At 41.2% G+C, this 26,613-nt stretch overlaps 2 protein-coding genes across 2 annotated transcripts in view; one reads left to right on the top strand and one right to left on the bottom strand.

The window, feature by feature from the left end:
* Nucleotides 1-4,711: 4,711 nt before the first annotated feature.
* Nucleotides 4,712-7,028, top strand: LOC310999178 (uncharacterized protein; the record flags this gene model as incomplete). Its single annotated transcript, XM_083989502.1, has 9 exons — nt 4,712-4,737; nt 4,827-4,892; nt 5,558-5,618; nt 5,719-5,769; nt 5,846-5,890; nt 5,992-6,056; nt 6,140-6,248; nt 6,575-6,637; nt 6,720-7,028. The coding sequence occupies exons 2-9, from the start codon at nt 4,828-4,830 to the stop codon at nt 7,026-7,028; spliced, it is 768 nt and encodes a 255-aa protein (XP_083845628.1). The 5' UTR covers nt 4,712-4,737; nt 4,827.
* Nucleotides 7,029-9,618: 2,590 nt separating this feature from the next.
* Nucleotides 9,619-26,613, bottom strand: part of crppa (CDP-L-ribitol pyrophosphorylase A) — a 72,746-nt gene continuing 55,751 nt past the window's right edge. The window contains exon 10 of the mRNA XM_083989785.1: nt 9,619-11,229. Coding sequence (XP_083845911.1) covers nt 11,125-11,229 — 105 coding nt within the window. The 3' untranslated portion in view covers nt 9,619-11,124. The remainder of the gene's footprint in view (nt 11,230-26,613) is intronic.

Genomic DNA, 26,613 nt, shown 5'->3' with positions numbered 1-26,613 from the left:
GCAAAGGGGTTCCCCTTCTCTATGTAGGGAAGAAAAAAATATATATATTTCAGTGCAGCAATAAACATTTTCTATACACATACTGGCCCAGACAATAGCAAGAAACAAATGTTATTCCGGGGTAAAGGAGTTCGGTAGAACATGCCCCATCCCTATACTGGGAAAAAATATCTAGGATCTAAAAGGGCCTTCATCAGACAAAAGAGAACAATAATAAATATCTACTGAGCCTGAGGGTAGTGGTGTAACATGTAGGCCAATCAGGGTCTAGCCCCAAACCTGGGGCATCGTGGGCGAGCACAATGAGCTGGACACATAAGTCTCAGGAGCTTCCCTGAAAGATATGTGGGGGACATCAGTTAGTGTTACAAATAATAAAAACAATAGAAGCATGCATCACAAATCATCTAAGATAGTATCCATCCATGTACATAGGTATGCACAAGACAATGATAGGCTAACCATACATCAGATAGAAAGCACATTCACAAAAAGGGTTTAATAGAAAAGTCTTCATTGAGCCCCTTCGGGGCTCGGGTTTGAAGATAATGAATCCAAAAAAGTTCTCTTTGGAGGAGATATTTCTCTAAATCTCCTTTTCTTCTTTTTGGGAGAACTTGTTCAATGCCCGTGTAGCGGAGGGAAGCTATAGGGTGGTTCTGGCTGTTAAAATGTCTCGCAACAGGACTTTTAATGTCTCCTGTGCGTATCGCACTGCGATGTTCCGCTATACGGGTCTTTAAGGATCTACAGGTCTTACCTACATAAGCCAGTCCACAGGGACATTTCAACAGATAAATGACATTAGTGGTGGAGCATGAAATTTTGCCCCTGATTTTAATAGATTTGCCACTCTGTGGATGATTGAAATATTTACTTCTGGTGGTGAAGTTGCATTGAGTGCAAGAATTGCAGCTGTAATTGCCCTCAATATTATCAAGAAAAGTCATCGTTTTTTTAGGTGCATGATCAGAATGAGTTATCATGTCACCGATGTTTGCAGCTCTTCTGTAGATTATACGAGGAGCAGTTTTGCATATTTTGTTAAGAGAGGAATCTGCTTGTAAAATATGCCAGTGTTTATTAATAATATTTCCAAATTCTTTTGCCTGGGATGAATAACGTAAAATACAGTGAATTCTGTTCTGATCGACTTTTCTGGACGAAGGCTTTAGGCAGTCGTCTTGTGTTAGATTAGAGTACTTATCTTCAGCTCGTTTGATGATAGATTCCTTATAACCACGAGCTCTCAATCTAGTTTTCAGATGTGTACTCTGCTCTTTATAAGAGGTTTCTAAGCTGCAAGTTCGTCTAGTCCTGTGGAACTGGCTTATGGGAAGACTGTTGATCAGGGAAGAAGGATGGAAACTATCTGCTCTTAGTAAAGAGTTTTTAGCTGTAGGTTTTCTGTAGATGTCAGTATGGATGCCTCTCTGGTCCTTTGTGATATTTATATCTAGGAAATTAATTCTGTTTCTGTCATATTCCAAAGTAAATTTAAGACTTTGATTTCTTTGGTTTAAAAGTTCAAAAAAGTGCAACAGAGATTGTTCATCTCCTGACCAGAAAACCAAAATATCATCTATGTATCTCCGCCATAACTTCAAATGGGAGAAGAAGGGATTATGATCAGGATTCAAAACAAAATCATGTTCAAATAATCCCACATACAAATTGGCAATGGATGGTGAGGCTTTCGAGCCCATACTGCAGCCTTTGGTTTGCAAATAAAAATCTGATTTAAACATCATATAATTGTTTTTCAAAACCAGTTCAGTAAGGTCAGTAATGCAAAGAGAGGTGGGGGACGCATCCTGGTCCCTCTGATCCAAGTGCCATTTGATGGCTTCCAAAGCCCCCTCATGTGGGACATTGCTATACAGACTTTCAATGTCCAGGGTAGCCATCAGGTCAAAAGATAAATCTTTGTTAGCTTCTTTAAGAGTTTTAATCATTTCTGTAGTGTCTAGAATAAAGGAGGGTAGACTTCTAACGCAAGGTTGCAGAGATGAGTCTATAAAATTAGAAATGTTTTCTGTGATTGAGCCTATGGCAGAGACTATTGGTCTGCCTTTGGGATTATTCAGGTCTTTGTGAATTTTGGGTAAGGTATAGAAAACTGGTATTGTGGGGTGTTCAATTTTCATGAAGTTCTTTTCTTTGGTGGTTATGTGTTGATTTTCTAATAGTATCTCCAATTGTTCATGAATATGTTTCTTAATATGTGAGGTGGGGTCGCCATGTAATTTCTTATAAAAGGTGTCATCATTTAGTTGGCGATACACCTCTTTCTCATAATTTTCAGCTGTTTGGAGTACAATGGCGCCTCCTTTATCTGCATTTTTAATGACTATAGACTCATCTCTGTCCAGTGCTTCTAAGGCCTCCCTCTCCTTTTTGGATAGATTGTTAAACACTTTATTTTTCTCTTTTCTATCTATAACCTCCTGAACATCTTTTTCCACCAGTCCAATAAAAGTCTCTAAAAAAGCATTTCTGTTCTTAGGAGGGATGAAGTCAGATTTAGTCTTAATTGTGCGAGAGGTGGGTCTTGTTTCGTTGTTTTCCGCATCAGTGTCTTTTTTCCCCACACTAGAAAAGAACTCCTTAAGTCTCAAAGTTCTAAAAAATTTTTGTAAGTCTATGTGGGTTTCAAAAGGGTTACAAGAAGTAGTAGGGACAAAAGAGAGACCCTTTTTCAGGGCAGACTCACATGCTGGGTCCAAGTTCTTCTCTGTTAAGTTAACGACCATGAGGGGGTCCGTCTGCTCCGAGTGTTGTAATATGTTCTCTCCGTTGTTTTTCCTCTTCTTCCCCCTCCTGGTCTTGTGTGATTTTCGTTTCGAAAACCCTGTCGGGGGGGATTTCTGGATAAAAAAGGGCGGTTGGTTCTCTGGGACGCACCGCTGGTGTCCGAAGCTGTTTCGAAATCCGAGGATTCCCCCCGTGACGCGGCTCTGACGTCATAGTGGGGTTCCCTCTTGGGACGGCTCATCCAGCGATACACCTGGTTCTTGTCGTAGTCTGTGGCGTCTCTTTGGAATTTTTTTCTTTTACATTTTGCTTCTAACATAACCTACTAGATTAAGTGTCTTGTTATAGCCACTGTCACTTAACTACGTTTTTGAATGCTGGACATTAACCCGCACTGCAGCATTTTCTTGGTCATTATTAATTCTTCTACAGAAGTAAGGCCTCATTTACACTACCTGGTGCAAGTGGCCATTTTACCTGTAAGCAAAGACAATCTAAGTTTGCAGGCTGTATTAATTAATTTGAATTGAAGTTCACGTACTATCATTCAAACACATGATGCATTTTATATCCTTTTTAGATGCATCATTCAATCATCCTGCGTGATGGAAAGCCTGCAGTGGAACGCTGCACAACATGCTGCAGTCAGTTTCACTGCCCCCTTTGCCCCAAAGGCATGTTCAAGCCAAGCCAACCAGCCAGACTTCAGCGGCATTTGGAGGCTCATATTAAAAATGCTATTGCATTTCAAGGTAATGCCATTGCATTTTAGATTAAACATACACATGTGTGTGCACACACACACACACACGTATGTGTGCGTGCGTTCATGTGCCTTTTTTGACATTGTCTAATATAAACATTTTCTGGACTTACTCTTAGATAAGAAGATCTGCCGCTGCAATTTGAACTGCAGGAATGGGGGACATTATCATTGTCCAATATGTGACAAAACTGTTGTTAGAAGGACAGACATGCAAGCACACTTAAAGTCTTGTCCCATACAACCATCTTCCACCTCAGCTGCTGCCAAGTCCAAACAGAGTCAGGATTCATCCTTGCCCTCCCTGCAACCAAGTTCGTCTGCTGCATCCATTCCTCTGCTTCCACCAACCATAATATCCCCATCTCCAGACCTTCTTGTGCAACAGGATACAACCACATGTACTATTCCCTCTGCCCAATCAATTCAAACATCTACCATCCACCCCTCAGCAGACCCACATATGACATCATCTTCTCCTTTGGTTTCCTCTTCTGTCAACACAAAATAGTATTGGCAAGATTTTATGTTAATTCCTTTTTTTGATAGACACTAATGCCTGTGGACCACATTGTGAAACGATCACAAAAAGTGAGAATGTGAGACCATGCCGATCATCATGGTCCTTCAAGCTTCATCCTGCCCAAGAGCAGCTGGTATGTGTTCTTGAAAAAAACAGCTGTGTGATATAGACAGATACGTGCTTCTCATCTTGACGCCCTACCACCCATGTTCCTATGTTTATAAATTTAAATATGCTTGCTATGATTTTTTTTTTCTTCTTCAACAATCAGCTTAAATACATATTGGACACTGACAACCAAGCGGGCGAGCTCATTGTAAAAACAAGAAAAAGTTGCCTGACCCGAGCTGACTTCTGGGGGCTTGGATTGAACAAGGAAATGGAATCAACCGTGAGTTAACATTTGAACCCATTTTAATTGTGAGCTAATCATGTTTGTATGTCACTGCCAAGTTTTTGTTTTTTGTTTGGTTTGCAGATAGGAAATGCGTGCTTTGAAGTTATTGAGAAAATTGCTCAATCACAGGTATAAAACATAAATATTGTTTTCGTAGTATACTTTTCCTTTTTATATTTTATGGGTATTTGCTCACATTTGAAATGTATTACACAGGGAAAAACCATTTTTGTTGCTGACCTCTATGTTGTACAAACCTGGCGAAAACCAACATTGTGTGATCCACTTGCAAGCTTACCTGTAAGTGCAACTTATCCTACTGAATTTTATTCAGATTATATTTCTTGTGTATTTTACCTGTTTGCTTTTGAACTTTTCCTTTGTATTAGAATGATGCTTCAATCAGAGATGCCATTGTCATTCCTGTGTGGAAACCTGGGCATTTCCTGCTCTCTGTAAGTAGTGATGCTTACTGTAACAGGTGGTTTGCATGTCACAGAAAATTTATATCAAATATTAACAAAAGTATCTTCATTTTCTATTGCAGTGCTGTTGTTGTATTGTGTTGTGCTGCACTTTCACACAATGTTGAGTTTAAATGTCACTAACTACAATTACAGGTTTTGAAACCAGTACAGAGAGAAATAGTCTTTCTTGACTCCAAATGTGCTGAAGCACCATTAGGATTTGGTGATAAGGAGATGAGGGAGCTGATGAGGTCACTAACAAAAACTTTTTTTGTGTGTGCTTTTTGGAGTTCATGTTCCAAAGCTGTTCTAAAGAGTTCCATATTTAGTTTTTTAACCAGGTCATGTTCAGATCTGTGTGACAGCCTTTTTATGGTGCAACATAAGTACAATTGTAGTTTTGTGTATCAAATCATGCTTATAAATCTTATATTAGTTTTACAGATTTACCAACATTAACGTATTTCATACAATTGAGTCAAGAAACTGGCACCATAAAAAAGCCTTTTGAAATAATGTGTGGAGTGTTACTGCATGGAAAGGGATGCATGGATGGTCTGTCCTGAATCGGAACCAGTGATGCATGTGAAAAGAGCCCATATTTATCATTATATTATTTACTATTATTTATCTTTTTAATGCAACTGTTTTAGAAACCTTTCCCAGTCACTAAATCCTGGCAACTGGACAGAGAAAACTGGATTACAAATTCAGGTAAGAGTATAAAGTATGTATATATTAATAGTTGAATACTTAAATACTGTAAAACACTGTAAAACAATAATTACATAATTGACTTCTTTCTGATATCTAGGGTTTTCCACGACAACCATACGGGATTGACTGTGGCATCTTCATGTTGATGGTATTAATTATTTGTGCAATTCTGTGTGCGTTACAGATATCAGCATTAAACTAAAATTACTATGTTTTATTCCTAGAATGCCTTTTACACCACACTGGATGCTCCCTATGACTTTTCTATTGTAAGTTCATTCATGGAATCAAAGTAAGCTCAAAATTACAACAACAAAACATTTATTATGACATGGTGTGAGGCTTTTGTTTTTTTATCTTCACTTTTCAGATGGACATGCCACTTTTGCGACAGTGGTGGTGTATCATCCTTATGGAAAACTTTGACCTTGGAAGGTGAGACTGCAAAGATTTTGATATTGACTTGAAATTGTTGCAAGAAATGTTTTATTTATTTCTATTGTTTAATCATTTTTGAGCCATGGAAAGCTGTTCGCCCACTGGACAGATGCATCAAAAGCCCTCCTGCGAGGTGAGGTGCCACCAGTGTTTAGGCTGATGAAAAGGAAGGTGGATGACATAACTGAGGTCAGATTTAAATTTTGTTTGAGTTCCATCTGAGTTTTTCTTTTGTTTCAGGTCAGAAACCAGCATTTCTATTTCCCTATTTTTTTTACCAATCTTTTTTCCAATTTTACTGCAATTGTGGGGTCGCTTTAAAGAACATGCCATTCACAAGTTGAGGTTAGACCTTCTGTCTGCAGTTTAAAAATAAAGTGTCTAGATCATGCATGATTGGATGATTGCATGATCTCTAATATGTCGAGGAGGGCACTGCTGGATCTTTTCTTTTTTTCTTTTTGGAGCTTGTGTTTTGAATATTACAACTGATCATTTTGCCTATATATTTTCAGGATGAAGAGCAGCAGGCTGAGGTCTCAGTCAGACCTGCCGACAAGGACACACCAGTGGAATGGGTAAGCTTTTTCACAGTATCTATTGGTCAGATACTGTTGGTGCAGCAGCTATGGTACAGACATCTTTCTGTCTTTTCCATAGGACTCGGTTGAAGATCGTATTCTCCATGATTGCAGACATGCAGCAGAGTGGGTTGAGGCCAATGAACAATTGTTCTCTGCCAAAGTGGGCCTGCCTGATATTCTGTGCATGGGGGAGGAGAACCAGGCTGAGGCTGCTCTGCAGTATGGGAGGATTTGGACAGAACAACTGGACGACGATGAGAAGGAATCCATCCTGGAGCCCTTCAAATTTACATTTTTCTCCACTGAGGACATGTGGACATTTTGTGAAGAAATTATGGACAAAAGAAACAGTTTGGCCTACTGTGAATGTCACACAGATGAGTGACTTGTGTTCTGGAAATAAAGGGCTACAGAACATTGATCATGTTGTGACTTGGTGTTTTTTTTTAAATGTTTTTTCTCTTTGATCACTTAATAATTCACTTGGATTATACTGTAGATATCAAGAGGGTTGTATCTAGTGGTACTTAGGTGTTCCAGCAGCACAAGAACATTAGCATAGACATAGAACCAAACTATTTGAAACTATTCGAAATTTATGGTGGTTATGAATAAAAATACAGAATGATACAACAAAAAAACAAATTGAAGAAAAAAAAGTAAAACAGCAGTGCAATAAAGTCAAAGTTAAATGATATTGAAAAGCCAGTGAAGTAATAGTACACAATAAAACTTATAGGCCTATGACAGCTTATGAGATGTTGGCTTATGAATATGAGTAATAACTTAAATTTGTGCACTGACCTATGTTATTCCTGCCCTACATTGTTTTCATTGATCAACTATCTTGGCCTCTTTTCAAGATCCTAAGCTTTATAGTAGGCCACAAAGACAATTGAGCCCCGATTATCACCCACCGTTTGTTTTTCATAATGATAAGTTGTACAGTTAAGCAGCGCAGTGTATGCTATAGAGTCTACATAATATGGCAATCATTAATGAGAATTGTTTTGAAAAAGACAAAGGCTAATGCTTCAATTGTCCATATCAAAAGCTTTATTTTATATATACTATAGCAATTGATCGATTTTACATCATATTTTTACTAATTCATGCTTTTGTGAGGAGAGCGATTCAACCGGAAGTGTACTTGCGATTTTATTTTGAAACGTATCCCGTGCATTTCCTGTCCTGATAGTGACGGTGGCTTGTGAGTAGCCTGCCGCGGTAGCGGCCTCACAGTGGAGGCGGCTTGAGAGTGGAGCCTGCACCGGAAGCGACCTCACAGCGGAGGTCTGCAGCCAGGACCTCTTGGAAAATAGAGATACAAATGTAGGATAAGACTTGTCCACATCTACCTGGCTGGATAACATCGCCCCTCTCTCCCCCAACCATCATCACCCGCTGCACGGGTAAGCTGCTGCAGGCTGTGGCTGGTATTAGAGCTGGTTCACTGCAGGAAACAGGAGCCCCCTCTGCTCTGAGCTGCTTCATTAAAGGCTTCAGTGAAGCATGAGCTTCGCAGACAGACACCCAAGACCTGCATCCAAACTTCAGACACTGGTTTCCTCTAATACACCTGACATATAAATCATGTTACTCTTATGATGTTTACTGAAAAGAGCACAGGTACAGTGAGATATGAAAAAACACATCTTTATTGCCTTAATGAGTACAAAAAATATAAGCACACTCTGATTACATATGTGTTTCAGTTATGTTCAGCTTTTTCCAGTGTTTATCATTGACCTCCATCAGTCACATCACTTGCAGATGTATGCTGCAGTAAGCGGGGTGATTGATACGTTCACAGTCTAAGGTAGAGGGAGATGAGTGAAACAGCTCACTGTCTCTGAGTGATTATGCAGAACGTTTGAAGTTAATAACCTTTGTGGTATTTCTGTTTTGGGTAATTTAAAATTGCAAGACACCGGCTCTGTAAGAATGGAAAACCTCCCCTGGTGTTACCACAGTGTCCTCATGGGCCCCCTGAGGTGACGAGCCCTTGAGACCGAGGTATGGCGAACGGCTGATGATGCTGTCCTTTTTAAGATTAAGCTGACTTGCTATTTTCAATTACCCGAAACAGAAATACCACAAGAAGTCATTAACTTCAAACTTTCTGCAGAATCGCTCACGGAGTTGAAACCGGAGCTGAATAACTCACGTCGGCGGGCCCACGTCTTATCAATCACCCCTCGAACGTCGTAGTATACCTCACTTCACAGATAAACCATTAGGCAGCTTTCAGTCGTGCAAGCGTTCTCACCAGACGGTGTCGGGAAGGACGTCCCCGAGGACGCTCTCATGTCTGTGCAGTTGTCTTATGTCTTATTCCTGCTCCAGTTTGTGTTCACGCCGGCTTGTTTCAAATGAACCGACTGCGCGTGAACTCAACACTGACGGTTTCTGTTCATCCTGTGATCATCAACACTGCACAATACACTACTTTTTTTTTTTGAATGCAGCACTTATTATGTTTATTTGTTGATGCCACTGCCCTCAAAAACTGATAATTAAAGCAGAAGTAAGCGATATTTTTGTGTTAATATAAGTCTTAAATAGTTATATCTTCCGACAGCAATCACTTACATAGAGTGTTTGGACCGAAACAATACTTTTCTCGTATCCTACAAGTTTTATCCAATGAGGAGAGAGAACGGCATGAAGGGCTGTGTGTGCAGCCAAGGGATGCGCCTGAATGTGGTGACGTAGGGACGAGGACCAATAGATCCATGACGAGGGCGGGGGCTGCGAACTCCATCGGCTGACAAGACGTTATGGTGCGTTCAAGGCAACCCGTAACTCGTATTTTTCCGACCTGTGAAGTCGTACCAGTTCGATCTGGTACGAGTTCACGGGTCGGAAGTTACGAGTGGCCGTTATAGTGACTTTCACCGGTAAAACAGGTCGGAAAAACACGAGTGGGTTGCCTGGAACGCTACAAAGTCGTAAGTCGTGAGCTGTAATTTATGGTTTCAAAAGCCTGCCTGGAACGCAGCATTACCCAAAACGACCGGATCGCTTACTTCTGCTTTAATAGTGAATGATTTTAGTCCAAACAACAAATCAGCCTCATGTCATAGAAACAGAGCAGGTGGACCTTTATCACAGTGGAACAAACACTGTGTGGTCCCTACATGTCACTAAGGTCTCCATAATGATTAGCCTCAATATATTTGTCACATGTGCCGACAGCTCACAAAGACCGCCTCATTCAGTTTACAGGCAGCAGATGGATTTAATAGCGGTTCAGTTTTTGAAGCTCTGCTGAAACCTCGCATGTACAAACACACAAACACAAACTTTGCTCAACGACTTTCACACCAGCTGAAACAAACCAAACAAACAGAGTCTGAACCGGACGTCTTGAATGCTGTTTGACTGCTTGTTTTGTCGTGACACCGACTCTATTGTGAATTTCAATTTCAGCAGTGATGTGTTAGTAATCATGTGTTTTGTAATGACGATCATACATGCTTCTGATGGCTTTTCTTTTCTTTTTTTTTCAAACATCAACACATCATCAAACTGTTTATGATACTTGAGTTGGATGAGATGATTTGCAGCAGTGTTACAAAGAGGTAACACCACAGTCCTTGTAAACGATGAATGATGAGGACAAACATTCTGGAGGCCATTTCTGATTTGGCAGTGAGTCGCCAAACATGTGAAAACTGAAAGAGAGCGTTGATTGATTCCATTAATTTACATCTTTATACTGGAAAGTTAAATTCCCCTAACATTTTCCTACACATTTGTTACCATTTTAAAGCTGCTATGAGCCTGTGATGTATACTATCTCCAAAGCATTAGTTTAAAATTTGACACATGGGGCCTTTACATTTCTGGAAAATGCAACAGTACATTTACAAACCGAGAAAATATCCAGCACCTTCACAATGGGAGCTGTCGACATTATGATTTTTTTTTCCATTTTAAGGAACTTCCTCTTATTTGCCGCCGCTGCACACCCAACAAAACACTGACCTATTAACCAATCAGCCACATTAAGAAGAAGCCACGTGTGGCTGATTACAGTAAAGAATGACTTAGGCTTTAATCACCGCGGCTACGATCATCTGGCAGATGGTTATTAAAGAGACACTCCACCAAGTTCACACGTCAAAGCCGGGCCATTAGTCATGGTTTGTTGTTTTCAGCCTGTGAAAACACGACACATAATGGCTTCCTTTGCTCTCGCAGATGAGAGGAATGCAGTCTGAATAACAGTACCGTGTACAAGACAGAGAGAGTTTAACAGAGGAAGTGCGTGGCGTGCATGGCATTATGGGAAGGAGTATAGGGGATCAAGGGGCGTCTGGAGCTTGACACACAATCGAGACAAAACCGAACGTTTCCCGAAACTTTCTGGAGGTGCAGTGTTCAATCATCACGTGTAAACGGATGAGGAGATGTAGAGATGTAGAGCAGCGTTCTTCAGTCACGTTGAGGGGATTTTCTGTCAGCGCTGCTTCTCTTCACGCCTGCAAAAGCTGTCCCACCAGGGCGGGGCTCCTGTCCCGGATCAGGGCTGCGGTGATCTCAGCGACCCTCAGCACTGACCTCTCCCAGCGCTCGCTGTCCTGAGAAGGAAGGAGAGAGAAAGAGCAAGAGAGTGGGGTCATTTATCGACAAACATAAAATCACACACAGACACAACAGCAACACGCGGCCTTGGCTCGTTACGTCACCTCGCCCGCTGAGATCCTGCAGCAACAGACCAAGACTTCCTGACTTCCTGACGGAGGTTCACATTTGTTCACATTTATCTTTCTGGTCCCTGGTCACGGATCCGTTTGAGTCATCCAAAATGTTTGTATGAGTGTTTTTTTCTTTATGGGCCTGCCAGCAGCATCCAGTTGCCGGTTCAAACCAGTAAACAAAGTGAAACCACACTCATGCTGTTCTTTTGTTGTGATGGCAAAAGTTAGCGCGAGGTCAACACCACCGCCGCTGCCAGAACATCACTGACTAAACAGCGAAGGGGGAAGTTCAGGGGGGAAGTTCTGGGGGGATTTGAAGCATTTTAGCATTGGCAGACACTTTCTTATCCCGGGTGCTGAACTTCCCACGAGGCTCCTCTCTCACGCTTTGACCTCTCGACCCCTACGCTGGGATCTGCAGCGAGGTCAAAGGAAACGCTACGGGTAGATGGACGACAATCTGAATCCACCACCGTGTTCAATGCGACTGGAAGAAATCACTGATTCTGGTGGAGGATTTTCGTGAGTCCCATGTTATGTTACAACTTGTTCAATCAACAGACGGAAGCAATTTTCTAAAGGAGGGGAAAGAGGAAAAAAAATGCCACAGAATCGAGGCAGTTTAACTTTCTTTTTCTTTTTTTTTCTCTCACAAAATGTGTGTTAATACCGAGTCCTCTGAAGCCTGCGAACCAATAAGGCCTACTTTGAGATTTATGGTGCATGATATTAGACAGATCTACAATAAACCACACGTTAAGACAAAAGGAGACCATGCTCTCTCTCGTTCATTCGGCCTGTGTTTTTCAAAGTAAAACTCCACTGTTGTGGTTGTTTTGCTGTCGTGATTCCTCTCCTCTGTATCTCTTTCTTCTTTTTTTTCCCTCCACAAACCGCCTGCACAATGCACTTTTAATGCTTTTCACTCTACTGACTTCATTCCTCAGACTACAGTGACTCCCTACTTTGATTTAGTTTCTTGATGAGGCCTGAGACCGACCTGTTTTCCATCTTTCAAAGGCTCTGCAGTTCAAGCAGCTTTCGCTTTGTTTTAACCACCGGCGTGTTCCTGACGTATAGATTTATGCTTCATGCTCTACCTGGACTTTTTCATAAATGGATGGTGGGGCTTTAATAAGGCTTTTGATGTCGCAGCGTGCACAAGGGGGAACATATATAAAAGATTTTCATTTCTTGTACAGTGTGTTCAGCTGAAAACACAAAACTTGGGAAAAAAGAAAGGTCTGCGATAGATTTCGGCTCACGCACTGGAAACTATTAATGTTACATGTTGAAATTAAATGGAAGAATAATCTGGTTCATCGAATCATTGGATATTTTTCACAATGACAATTTCACAACTTCACACTGAGGTTTACAGATGACCTTCAACGTTGTCGGCTAACGCTGTATGTCTCCAAATGACTCGGTTTAAAACCAAGACTCCACATAATACACACTCTAAATGAGTGACATCATGCTGAAAGAACAAACACCAGACACAAAGTCAGTGTCCGCACCTGTTGATGCTTGAGTTGTTCAAGAGGACTTACTAATGTGTTTGGCAGACACAACGCTATCAGTGTGTTAACGCTGGCTGGAGCTGCCAGAGAGTAAACTTTACCAAAGTCAATTAGCAAACATGCAGGACAGAGCCGCTAACGTTAGCTCAGCCAGGACGACTATGATTATCACAACTTCAGAGGTCAAACAAAGAGTTTAGTTTAGTGAGTGGGGTAAATGTCACAAAATATTCTAAGAATTATCTAAGAAGAGGACAGATTTATTGAATGAATCAACCTGTGAGCTGTGGATGGATGTTTAAATCAGAAATCAGGAAACCGTTACTGTCATTGCACGACTGTACAACAAAATTGAGGTAAAGACTCTCAAATGTGGTGCTAAAAAGATGTTCATAAGAAACAAAGACACAGCAGAGTTAAATAAAGACATTCAGAACAGGCAGATTTACACTAGGAAATTGCACGTTACGATAGTGCACCAGCAAACAGTATATTACGCAGAGTATTGATTAATTTTAAAGTGCAGTGTTCAGTGCAACGACTGCTGTGGGGTAAAAGCTGTTTTTAGGTCAGTTTGTTTTAGATGTGATTGTCCTAAAGTGCCTCCCTGAGGGCGACGGATCAAACTGATGATGACCAGGGTGGGAGGAGAGAATACAAGTGTACATTGTAGATAAATAATATAAACAAATATGAACAGTAAGTGACCATATGAATGGTTAGGCCTACTTAGGTTGAGGCCTATGTTAAAATGCCCAACTTATCTTCTTCGTCTCTATGGCTTCTTTAATTCAGGGCTTAAAGTATTCCGGCACCGCGCCGGATCTCCGGCGTTTGAAAATTTCAGGAAAAAAAACACACACAATATTTGGCTGCACACAGAGAAGTTCATGGCTGGAGAAGACGGCGGACAAAGACAAAGCTAAATGTGTCGTATGCAAGACAACCCTGGCCTGCCTGCGCGTACTGTATGAGCCTGGTGATGTGACTCAGTCACTCGCTGGAGGCAGTGATACGCCAAGTAGCGTCGGGTCTCTTGCCGCTGTTGACGTCGGCACAAACAAACCTGGTGGTCCGAGCGGACGTAACGGCGCGCATTCGGTTTAGTTTGTCTGTATGTAATAATGAAGCTGGCTTGAGCTCAGGAAGTAGTGGAGGTGTGCATAAAGCCCATTGTCATTAGATCTATTTTTTGATATTTCCACTTTTCTTTTCTTTTTCTTTTTTTTTTTACATAGTTTTCATAAATTTCATGCATATATTGATGTTTTAGAGGTCTTGTAATGTCATGGAAACTTATTGCCAAGTCATGGGAAAGTCATGGAAATTTGTTGGTTAAAATGTGTATGAACCCTGTGTACATTACCAAGCAGCACAATGCCAAAAAGTTGTTTGCTAAATTGTCTATAATGTGTATGCGTCGGATCCACTGCACCCCGCTCCTTGGAAAAAAGTTCAGGCTCAGGATTTTTTTTTTACTTTAAGCCCTGTTAATTACAATTGTTGTGGTGAACTTCTATATAACTTGCTAATAAGGCTTAAAATTGTCTTCACACCCTCTTTGCCCATTTATGGATTAGCTGGGAGTAATTCCAGGGTTACAATACATGAGTTTTTTTAGTCATATGTCAGATTAGACAATCATGTGTTGTGAATTCTTGCCATGTCTTGGTTGGGAGAGTGACCACACACTACAAGTTTCACCCCGACCAGCCATCATGTGTTGCCGTCACGACCACGTGCAAGTTCAGAGATCGTCATTATCAATCATGACTACAGAGAGACTGTGTGTGATGCGAAATATGTAGAAGAAATTCCGACATGCCAGACTTTCTGTGTTGTGGTCGTGAGGCGTCCCAGACGCCAGAAGTGCTTTTTAGCAGGAAAAACTCAGGTGTAAATAATGACATTAAAGGAATAGTTCACCAAAAAATGAAATTTCAATTGTTGACTTACCCTCACGCTGATGAATACTCCGGAGTAGTTTTTTATTCCTCAATGTGCATCTGGAGACCTGGGAGGCCGGTTCGTAATCAAACGAAAACTTTATATGAGAGTAATAGCACCCGACACAAAAACGCCCATAAAACTACACAAAAACCTTGTAATATTCCTCCATGCTCCTCGTCCACTGCAATCCAAGTGTCCTGAAGGGATATAGTCCAGAGTTTACTACAGTATGACTCTCATATAAAGTTTTGAACGCCCCTCCCGGGTCTCCAGATTTATTCCTTTGAGGAATAAAAAACTACTCCGGAGTATGAGGGTGAATTAACAATGACTGATTTCATTTTTTGGTGAACTATTCCTTTAAGGATGACTTTTTTTGGTGCTCCAGTGCAAGTCTTAACAGTGCCACCTACTTGGAATGCAGCCTTTCATTAATGTAATTGGTTCCCCTTGTGCTTCTCCTGCTATAAGACGTCAAACGTGTGATGTTAAACAGGCCCATTACGTTGGCAACTATGATGTCATCAAAACAGTCAAAAACAAAACCAAAAAAAAAAAAAAAGAAAACCCTTATAATAAGTAGATCCAAGTTGCAATAAACTGTAATTATCCTTTAAAACAGGATTGGATCTGATGGATATTAGTTCACCAGAAAAACACCAACCAAAGTGACAAACTCTCTTTTTGGGTCTACGACCGTTTTTATCAGCCAGCTCTCGAAGGGAAGGTTTTCTCAGAGTGGAATAAAATCATTTAAAACAGCTTAAGGAGGATTTTCACAAAGCTTTTAATGTTGTAACATCCACAGATGGGAAAATAAAAAATGATTAAAACTATATCCCACTAAAATGACAAAAATATCTATGATTTGTGAACTTCAGCTTTGGCGTCTCAATGTATTTTGCCTCTCAACAATGTGTCAGCAGTTTCACACATTTGGAGCCGAGCGGCGAATCAACGGGAGGAAAATAATCTCCCTTTCACCCGGGCCTTCCTCTAAACCGTGCGGCCCCGGCTCCGCTGACCGGCTTCTTGAAGAGCCCCCGGTCCGTGCGGCGGGATTGGACGGTAAGATGACGAGGTGTGAGAGCGATGCGCGTGGAATCGGGCCTGACCGTGGTTAATGGGAGCGAGAGACCTGGGATCCAGAACTCCCGGAGCACTCGTCCCTAATCAGAACCAGCGGAGGAGGAGGGGAGGGAGGGTAGGGGGGGGAATCAGATGACATGGATTTTCCACACCAACTGACTGATGGGGGGAACCAAGGCACTGGAGTTACACATCAGCCTTTCATTGATTAAAGCAACACAGAGGGATGAAATTTTGGGAAAAAAACAAACAAAAAAAACAAAATAAATCTAAATATGATAGCTCTGAATGTGATCCAGAAGCATCCACCATCAGCATCTCCATCCTTCTTTAATATGCTTTTTATATTTACAACTGGAAAAAACCTTTGAAGTGGAAAAAAAGGAAGACTTTCTTGTTTGTCTTCATGCTGTACCCAAGTCATTGTTCTGTGGTTTAATCACTATTACCACCACCAGGCATGGGGAGGTGGGCCCCGCTACATCTGCAATCAGTCAACACAATACCGCTGATAGCACAACAAGTCCCGGGGAATAATGCATAGGATTCATCATCGATGGGCCCCGGAGCTCCGAGGGCCGGTTATCAAAGAGTTCAGCTAAATCTGACGGCATCTTGTCATTGTTTATCCGATCAAAGCATTCCTCTGATTGTTATCTAAAAGCAATTACATCTTCACACGGAAAGTATTTGAGATGTTACATGTGTTTGGAGGAGCTAAAAGGCCTCGGGGATGATAAATGTGATGAGCGCGATCGGCGGCCGATTACCACCCAAGCACATGGACCGGGAGGAACCATGGGAAAGTCACGAGAACTTTTGGGGGGTGGTGTCTCGGGCATATTGTCGACAGCTACAGCCATCAAACCACAGCTAATGACTCTATTATGGACGTCTGTTTTCTTATAGACAGAAAAAAAAAAAAACACACACACAGTGAAGTTTGCACACAAGAAAATAAGAAAAAAGCAAATCAAGATCACCAAGGAGGATCAAAGTTTTCAGCACCGAGCGCTGAATTATTTCCACTCCAGATACGCGGCCTTTGAAATATGAATCATGCTTCATAAAACGCCGTCATTAAATCAAGTAGTTGCTTGCACAGTGGAACACAAATACGGGTTTTGAGCTCTTCATTGACTCGTGGCACAGTTTTAAAAAGTCACAACTGCCACTCAGGCTTCAAATGTGGTGTAGGGAGAGAAAAAACAACAACAAACGGTGCGACAAGAAGCTCGAGTTACCCAACAGCAACAAACTCCTGAGGCTGCAGATGCATTTGCATATATCTAACAGCTCGAGGCCTTCGGTGTGAGGAGGATGATCTGAAAGCTTCTTCTCTGTCCACCCGTCTCCTCTCTTTCCACTGAGGCTGGTCCAGGACGAATAAAGCGCCTTCGCTAACGAGCAGCTCGCTGGCTCGTTGCTACGGGCACGCACGACATTCGTGAAACGGAATACATGTGTCGGGACACACACAAAAGATAAAACACATGCACAAACTGTGGAGACACTTCATTGTGCTTGAGTGCACGCACCCTCGAAGACACAGAGACAGTGGTGGAATGTGATCCACAGAAGGGATTTGCATGTCTCCAGATCTTCCTCCTCCTCCTCATCACCAGCAGGGCCTATGTATGTCCTCCAGCATTGACGGCGAGGGCTTTCCATTGTCTCTGTGCCGGTGTCTCCTCCGAAAGCAGCTAGTGAAGACTTCTCACTGCGGAGACAAGCAGCCGTTTGGACAGACACGGGAGGAGCGGAGGAGAAACTGAGCCCGTGAGATGAAAAACCACAGGCCAATTAGCCTGACTGATGGATACTTTGCGAGCTACCGCGCTCTCCTCACCTGTTTACAACGCACAAGTTCGTCTTTATAAAATTCCCAACGATCGAAAGTGCCAGTTCCAAAGTGCAGTCAGGAAGGAGGATGTTATATTTGATTTTATTTTACTTTAAAAGGGCCTGCTTTACGAGATTCACTTCACTATTATTAGCCGTGTGGGAACCTCACTTTCCACTTCATAATCATTACCTGCCACAAATCCTCACTTAAAGGATTTCCCAGCCAAAGCTTTCCCTCATTTATTCACATTAGTGGACGGGCTATCACTTGTAATTTATGCCACATTAAAATGCGAAAGCGACACATTTACATTTTTGAAATGCAACACTTTTTTTTTTTTTTTTCGTTTTCCAGCAGAGTTCCTGCTACATCGATTACTGACGCATCCAATCCCTTGGTGGCCGAGATGGCATTTATATAGTTTCTCTTGACAGATTTCATATTTAAAAATAGAGTCTGTCAGCAAACAATATATGTGCTGCTGGTATCGAGGGAGAAATACCACTGGATAGGAGTCATAGATGGAGCCAGTTCACTCTGCTTCCATTTTTTTTTTTCACTTAAAGCGCAGCGAGGACCCAGATTCCAGTCCTATTGCAGAACTAAGTGACAGCAACAGTGTTTTCATGCATAAACAATGCGATATACGATCATGTGACCGGGCAGTGACTAAAAAAAAAAAAAGAGAAACGGTCTCAATGGCTCCCATGTGTATATGAAACGCACAAACACGTGCAACAGCCTTGTTATTCCAAACTGTAGCCGCGGGTTTTATGGGATGGAACTTCAATCATTAGCTTCTATTTTTTGCTTACTGTTTAAAAGGGAGGATTTTTGACAAGCCATGAGGTGACAGGTCTTTGAAACACGGAGCGGAGGGAGGAGGGAGGAGGGAGGAGAGGGGAGGGGGGGCATCAGAAGACCACACAATAAGCAATCCTCAAACTCTATTTTACTCTTAAATGCCACAGATGCAATCAACCTTTTCCAGCAGCAGCAGCAGCAGCAGCAGCAGCAGTGCTCCCACCACACAAGAAGGACTGGCTTTGAAGCTCAAAGGTTTCAGGCAATTAGGACCTTTTAATGGTGACAATTTGCACGTCTCTGTCATTCTGATATCCCCAGCCCTGAGGACTACCACTACACTACTGCTGCTGCTGCTGCTGCTGCTGAGGGCTTCCACTTCTGTTCCCTTCATGAAATGCCAAGAGCGCTGCTGGGTCCTAATTGAAAAACAGCCTATGGAAAAGCTTGGCACTGAGCCCGAGCCAAGAGACCTGGAAAGAGTTATTAAGAGAAACACCAGCTACAATAACCAAAGTGGCCAAGAACATTAAGAAAGTTTTTATCGACTCTTTTTTTTTTCAAATATAATTTCACTGTCACGGCATGTTTGCCTGTGATATGAGGGTGCTACGGTGCTGAAGGATCCACTTGAGGGCAGTATCATTACTCCCTTTCAGATCCAAGACAGAAATCCCTACTGTGGGAGTCTTTAAAAGCTTCAACCCGCCACCTAACATGAACTTCACCGTGCATCGCTCGAACTCCAGCTCTTAAATAGATGAAGTAATTTCTCGGAAAAAAAAAAAAAAAAAAAAAAAAACTCTCCCCAGATGACCCAGCGTGTTGAATCCCAGCGATACAATACAGCTAAAAAACACCCAGCGCTTTGGTCTGAGAGGGGATAGTGTTTCAGGGCTTCTGACAGCTCGTCCCTGGGTGGGTATTGTGGTCCCCGCTCGCCCTCCCCTCCTCTCCGTGTATCATTGAAGACAGGCAGTAGCTAGGGGCTAAACCGAGAAAAGAGAAGGGGGTAACAGGTCCAATTACTCCCAAGTCCAAAAGTCTGATTTGAGCCCCAAGTTTTACACCACTAAGGCCCAGGAGTGACTCATTTGATATAATGAACACTGGCAGCAGATTGAGTCAAATCTTTTTTAGTAAAAGCAGAAACACCAGTGAGGAGGAAAAAAACAGTTACAAGCAAAAAGACCTGCATTTAAATTCTCTCTGTAACTCCTTTTTACAGTTGGAAAGCCGTGTTATTCCACACTGTCTGGTACCATATAGAGCATATTCTGTATCTGCATAATATTTATACTGAATGAAACATTCAAACCAAAGACTACATATTTATATGGCTGGAAATATTCTCCAGCTCGCGTGCATCGTTTAATACTCGTGTACTCGTTCTCCCTGAAATTCGGTCTGACATGTTTGGTATCTTTGGAAACTTTGGGTTCTCCACTAAAAATGAAATAAAGATCTGCGGGTTTGAATAATGTTTGGCTGCGCGGCGCGAGTTTGTAATGACCGAGCCACAGGCTGGTCAGCGGTATTACGAAAAAGGGAGACGTAAACAAGTGTTAGCAGTTAAATATCCTCCAATGTCACATGTAAAAGCACTAATTGTGTTAGAATTCACTGTTCCTCCAAAAGAAAACAGTTTATCATTCATAGTACTGTTAATTTTAATGCTTTTAGATCAGTTTTCAGGGAATGACACAAAAAGGGAACGATAATGCTTCAAAGTTGTTTCATTTTAACTGCTCCTCTATTAAATCTTTTATGTATTTCCAGTTTTAGATTCCCAGACTTGTTTTGTTTGAAATGCATTCCAAAATAAGAGTCTAGTCTAATTGAAGATGACCAAGAAAAGCAACAAATATCCACATTAAAAGATGAACTGACTAACTGCTTTAGCTTCAGTTGTGTCTCACCATGCTTGTCATAACAAAAATCAATCACAGCTTCTTCTTTAAATGATATCTAATGGTCTGTGCCTGACAAATACTCTCACCTCAATATGCAGCTTACATTTTCCTTATAATGGAGGATCACTTGCTATCAATGCTTGTATATTACTCTAAATCACTGTTGTAAACATTCACTAGCTATAGACAGAGGGCAACTCAGGTAGAAACATGATAATGGGAAAATATTGCTCTGTTTAGGCAACACTAGGCAAAAACACTGTTTTTTCATGCAGTGATCAATTTTGAGATTTGAGATTTTTCTTCCTGAACATGTATACTTTCAGAAAAGTCAAAAGAAATGGTAGAAAATCCACATTACGGTGGTTATTTTACTTCATTTTGTCTTCTATCGTCATTATATTTCTCCTAAATTCACCATTAACAGCTACTGTGACATACTGTGCTGTGCCTGTTATCTGGCCCATGTCATGTCAGGTATCATTGTTAAGCTCTCTCTCTCCTGAACAATGATGTAGGCTCCAAGAATTGTCATTTCCTCTGTATCTGCAACCAATCGTAAAAGTATGATTAACATTAACAATCTATGGAATTTTACAGTACAAGTCTTTAAAGTAGAGTTTTTCCTCAGACTCTGAGCCTGAAATCTCCACTTCAGCAGACACTAAACCTTCCAGTTGTATTCCTGTCTATATTCTGAAGGTTTTTACATAGGGGATTGTTGATATGTCATTCAAAGCCTGATTTATACAATGTTTTGTTCTTAAAAACATGGCAAAATTAGATTTTTTAGGGCTGGTGACAGTATTTTCTCATTTACAGAGTGATAAAAAAGAGATATCCAAAATCCCCTCGGTAAAAACTTCTGACTCTAATATGTCAACAAAATAAAAAAAGGATTTTGAAAGTAGCTTTATCCATTGTTCAGATTTCGGTTCTGGAGATGTATGCAAAATAGCGCATATTGTAGAGCTGGAACAATTAGATATTGCCTCATTTACATATTTAAACACAAAATTTGACAAAACTTGTAATAACAAAAAATATTTGTCTAATGTGAGTGATAAACTTGGGAAGTTTCATGGTGATATCTGTTAGTAATTTCAAACAAACCTACAAACAAGCAGCAGACAAGTTTATGTGCAGTGTATCTATCTCCTGGGTGTTTACTATTGGTCGTAATCTCTCCGTGCCTAGTGCTATAAAAGTCTGGCTTGAGTCTGTGTTGTCGGGACAGGGAATGATTATACTGGCTGACTTTGTGTGTGTGTGCCTCGTCCCCTTGTTAATCAGTAACAATCTTTTTTGTTGATCTTTCTGTTGATGAGTGTCTGTGCTTTTTATTTTTGTTTGGAATGGAAAATCCACAACAAAATCAATACAGGAAAAAAAGAGTATTGTAGATTAAGTTCTGTGCTTGGTTATTTTAATACGAAAGGCCTTTCCTTACACACTGGGGATGTATTTTTCCGTGCGGGTAATTCGCACATCAATATTGTTTTCCAAACTCTGGTTTCCATCATCAGTCCTTTTACACAGACAGTGAAATGTTACACAGTGAAAATGAGACATCATATTTTTGTCGGAGGTCGATTTTTGTGAGCATTGAGACGACTGAACAGCCAATCAACCAATCATCCAATCATGTTGTGTAGAAAGGAGGCACGTCACAACCCTGCACAACACCATGACAACAATGTCAACCTGTGTCTCACCACTAGGGATGTGCACGATTACCCGAGTACCTGGGTACCTGAGTAGGCAATCTGCTATCCGGTTATGAATTTATTATCCGGTTAACCTAGGATTAAAAAAACGGCACGTTAGAGCGCAGTCTAGTGTCGGATCAAACTACATCATCATGCTATGGTTCGGCTTTTTGTAGTGTTAAACAGTTTCGGATCAAGCAACGTGATTTTCTGCTGTGTAAAAGTGTTTTTGGATCGAGCCTCGGACTTTCAAACCTTTTACAAGAATCTGTGGTGGTTCCCTCGGTGTAAACCGTCGGGAGGGAGACGACAGGTGTCATCAAGTCTGTTAGAAAATATGCTTTCAGTTTACAAACATTCTGAAACATTCCCAGTTATTTCCTGAAACGATGCGAGGCAGAGAGGACCGAAGGCACCAAAATGTAGTGTGGACTAATAAATAAGCACCGCTAATGATTTTTAAAAAAGAAAAAAAAGTTTTCTCCTCCGAGGCAGCGGCGGCATAAATGCGCTGCGCTCAGCGCTCAGAGCGCATGCAGCGCATCTATTCCCTGGCATAAAGATGCTCATATGCCCCATGTGCATCTTAAACTCCAGTCTCTACTCTTATTATCCACCTGATATTTTGTCTGACGATGCTGTGTGTCAGTAATGTGGACTGTCTGACGGACAGAGCGCATTTATGCCCCGGCTGCGCTCTGTTCGTCAGACATGACGTCATTTTATTTTTTATTACAGTATTCGGTTACCCGGTTACGACAAGGTTAGGATACTCGGTTAGAAAATGATTCGAAAAGCCCATCCCTACTCACCACCTTGTCTTTTTTGACAAGGGACATAAACATTACAAAGACCACAGAATGAAGGACAACGTGTGGCGAAGCATCGCCAACAACTGTCAGATAGTGATCAGATAGTGAGCTGCTTCCATGTTTTTCCATATTCTGAGTTATAAAGTGTTTTCCCGGGCGAGGGATCCCTCCTCTGTTGCTCACCCTGAGGTTTCTCCAATTTTTTCCCTGTTACAGTTTTTCTCAGTCGCTTTGGTACATTTCTCGAATCATCCTCAACATTTCCAAAACAGTAAGTGCATTTCTCAAAATAAATCGTAGAAATATCCTTAGTTCATCTCTCACAAGTAAATATCTGTGTCAATGAACATGCCAGTGCCATCAGAATGACAAGGCCTTGTTGTAAAGTTTTAGAAAAAAGACTCCAACACAATTTGTGACGTTAAGATGCTTTTAGTCAGCTTCTCAAAAACCCATGAATGTATGTTAGTTATTATGCAAAACCCATGTTACATCTTCATTAGAGAAAGTCAAAATTCACCTGGGAGCAATTCACCAATCTGGACAGATTTAGAAAAAAAAAACAAGTCTAATGGAAATGTATAGAAACATGCTTGACATATTATGACAACTTGTTCAACCATTTTGCATGTAAAGACTTACGCGATGAAGCAACACATGAGACCTATTATAATACATTTTGATCAGCATGACATAATGTAGGAAACAGCAGAGAACTGCACATTATCATTTGCATGGATGTTACCAAAACATTTGCAACTTGTTCAAAGAAATGAGAAACTGCTTTTCTGATGTAAAGACTGAACAACTAGTTTTGGAAATTTCAATTCTGATCCGAGAAATGTTCCAAAGCGACTGAGAAAAACTGTAAAAGGATGTTGTTATGATGCTATGTAAAGCCCTTTGAGACAAACTGTTTGTAAAAATTGGCTATACAAATACTAGGGCTGGGACGATAGGCTTTTCTCCCGATTCGATTCTTCTACGATTTTTTGGATGGTGATTCGATTTAAATTGCGATTCTACGATATTGCCGATTCTCTCGATTTTTAGTCTGCATTTTTAACATTTATCTCCACACAAATACTGTAGGAGCCTATAAATTAACATACTCCATTATAAAGTGAACTTAAACCCTTTTCAAAACTCTCTGTATGTAAAAAAAAAAAAAGGCTAACAAATGCACATTGCACAATATTTAAAAACATTTCAAACAAAAAAAATTGATTTTTGAAAAAAAAAATCGTCAAAAAAGATTTTTTTCTCCCACCCCTAACAAATACAATTGGCTTGCCTGGCCTTGCCTAACAAGATCATAGCAACGTAAACACACCAGTGCTGAATATGTAAAAGATATTTGCCAGTGAATATTTAGCTTTTTCATGTTATTTGTCATGTCCCTGGAGTGGTTTAGGTTTAGTTGCTGTGAAAACCTCTGTGTCTAGTTTCAGATCAACTGTAAAAAATGGAAAGAAGAAAATGATACAAGGTCAAAAAGAAGATGTCCAGTGCTTCGCTGCTTTTCAACTGTGACAATGAGCTGGATGTTGACTGGAGAACAAACAGTAAAAAAGAGCAGATGATACATCAAAGACCTGCCGTGATGAAATGATTCAAAGACCAGCGATAATCCCGCCAAAATTCACTCAGGAGCTTTTCGCTCCGTGGAGGTCCACAGAGGAGAGAGAAAACCTTTATGCACTCACATCCAGCCAGTTTTAATATTTACTGCTGAGCTTTGGGTCTAAACAACCTTCAGAGTGTACATCACGCTTACACCGAGAGTTCAGCCATAAATATAAAAATCCGCTCAAATCCAAGCCGAGAGACTGAGGGCTTGGGTCGACAGAGATGACAAGGACATAAGCATTATTTCGTATTTCTTACAGATGAAGCGTTTCCAGGGGGAATGTGTTTTATTGAATTTCGCCGAGGTATTTAGTGTCGCTGCCTGGATGTCTGTATTTTAGATACCCGTGTCGTTCCCACTCTGCCTCACTTCATCTGAAAGGGATCGTAATGTAGGAAAATGAATAAGTCTGTATCCCACCCTATTTTTTTGTGTGACTGCGAGTTTCCTCAGACTTTCCAGCCATAGAAAAGGGCAAACTTTTGTATTGATAACTGCTTTTCAGAACCCGCCGAGTGAACAATCGCTGCCACACAAGTCCTTTCACGGTACACTGGTAAAGCTCTTTCAACACAGGTTTCCAAAATATCCTGTCTAGGGGCGACCATTGCGCAAACACGGCAGTTTGTTAGTCACGTCTCATGAACGGCTTCTCTTTCTGTGTACCCTCTTCAGAGAAGATAAACCCCGCTAAGAATGGGACACTGAGAGGGGAGGAGGAGGAGGGGGGGTCTGTGATTCCAATGCATCCTCTCAGTAGCACCTTCTTCTACCGGTGGAGCTCCGGTGAGAGACGACTTTGTGTGAATTCAACTCACCGAAAAATATACCTCAAAACAGTAAGCAGAACAATGGATCCTTAGTTGAGGAAGTATGAAAGCATGGGTGGGATTTATGAACTGGGACATAGCAAATTCCACATGTGGTGAGAGAGCTCCACACACACACACACACACACACCCTCCACAGATGCCTCATTTACTTATCACACTGTATCATTTACAGAACACCAGAGAAGCCAAACACCGTGTATATCGTAGGGCCATCTGAGGTCAGCTGCAGGTGCAGGAACATTTCACAAAACAAGACATTTATTACAACCATGGGGTTTTCAGCGCCGCAACATCCCGGCCAAGGCTCAGTGCCCTCACTTCTCTATCCTTAACACAAGCATGCGGTTGTTATCGTAGCAGGCCGTAAGTCAAACATATAAACATAGGTGCAACACCCGTGTTTTTGTACCGCTGTCAAAATAACGGCGTACCGCAGACTAAACATCAGGAGGATATAGCCGGCCGTGTGACTTGACAGATGTAGTGTGAGAACACGAAGGGGTCGCCACGAGAAAGTGGTGAGAAAAATCTTTTTTTTTTTTTTTTAACACGACTCGCCATGCATGTGAAAAGTCCAGGACTGTGTGATTCATTTGAGGACATTAAATACAAAAGACCAATTTTAAGTTCTTGAATCCTACCTTGAAATTCCATCAGAGCAGGAAATTTGACTTTAGCTCTGAAGCCCAAATCCCAATACCCACCAGCCATTTTTTTTTTTTTTTTTACTCAAACCAGCCAACCGAACCTTCAGAGTGCTGGGGAAGACCTCCAAAAAAACTGGGTTGGTCATTACCTCCACTAAAGTCGTGCTTTAAGGCTGATTCAGTCCTTTTTAGTTTTCCAAAGGTTTGCAGAAAGTTGGGTCATGACCCAGTGAGCAAAAAGGCTGATTTAAGGTGGTGCCTTACGGAGTTATAGCTGTAGCTACAGCGGCTGTAAGTATAAGAATCTGTTGGAAGGTATAAATGTGTACGGTTCATGCTGTAAATGACATACATCACCTTAACTGCAATTGAGGGCAGCTGCACCAACAGGAATTCAACATAAAGTTAAAATGGGAACAGGTGGAGGTGGTTGATAGTGAAGACAAAATGAATAAAGTTAAACTAAATCATCTGAACAGTTTTGATAATGGCCAATAAATGCATATAG

This window comes from Trachurus trachurus (assembly GCF_905171665.1).
Source record: "Trachurus trachurus genome assembly, chromosome: 16".
Classification (NCBI taxonomy): domain Eukaryota; kingdom Metazoa; phylum Chordata; class Actinopteri; order Carangiformes; family Carangidae; genus Trachurus; species Trachurus trachurus.
The sequence above is the reverse complement of the archived record's forward strand: the minus strand, read 5'-3'. Positions and strand labels throughout refer to the sequence as shown.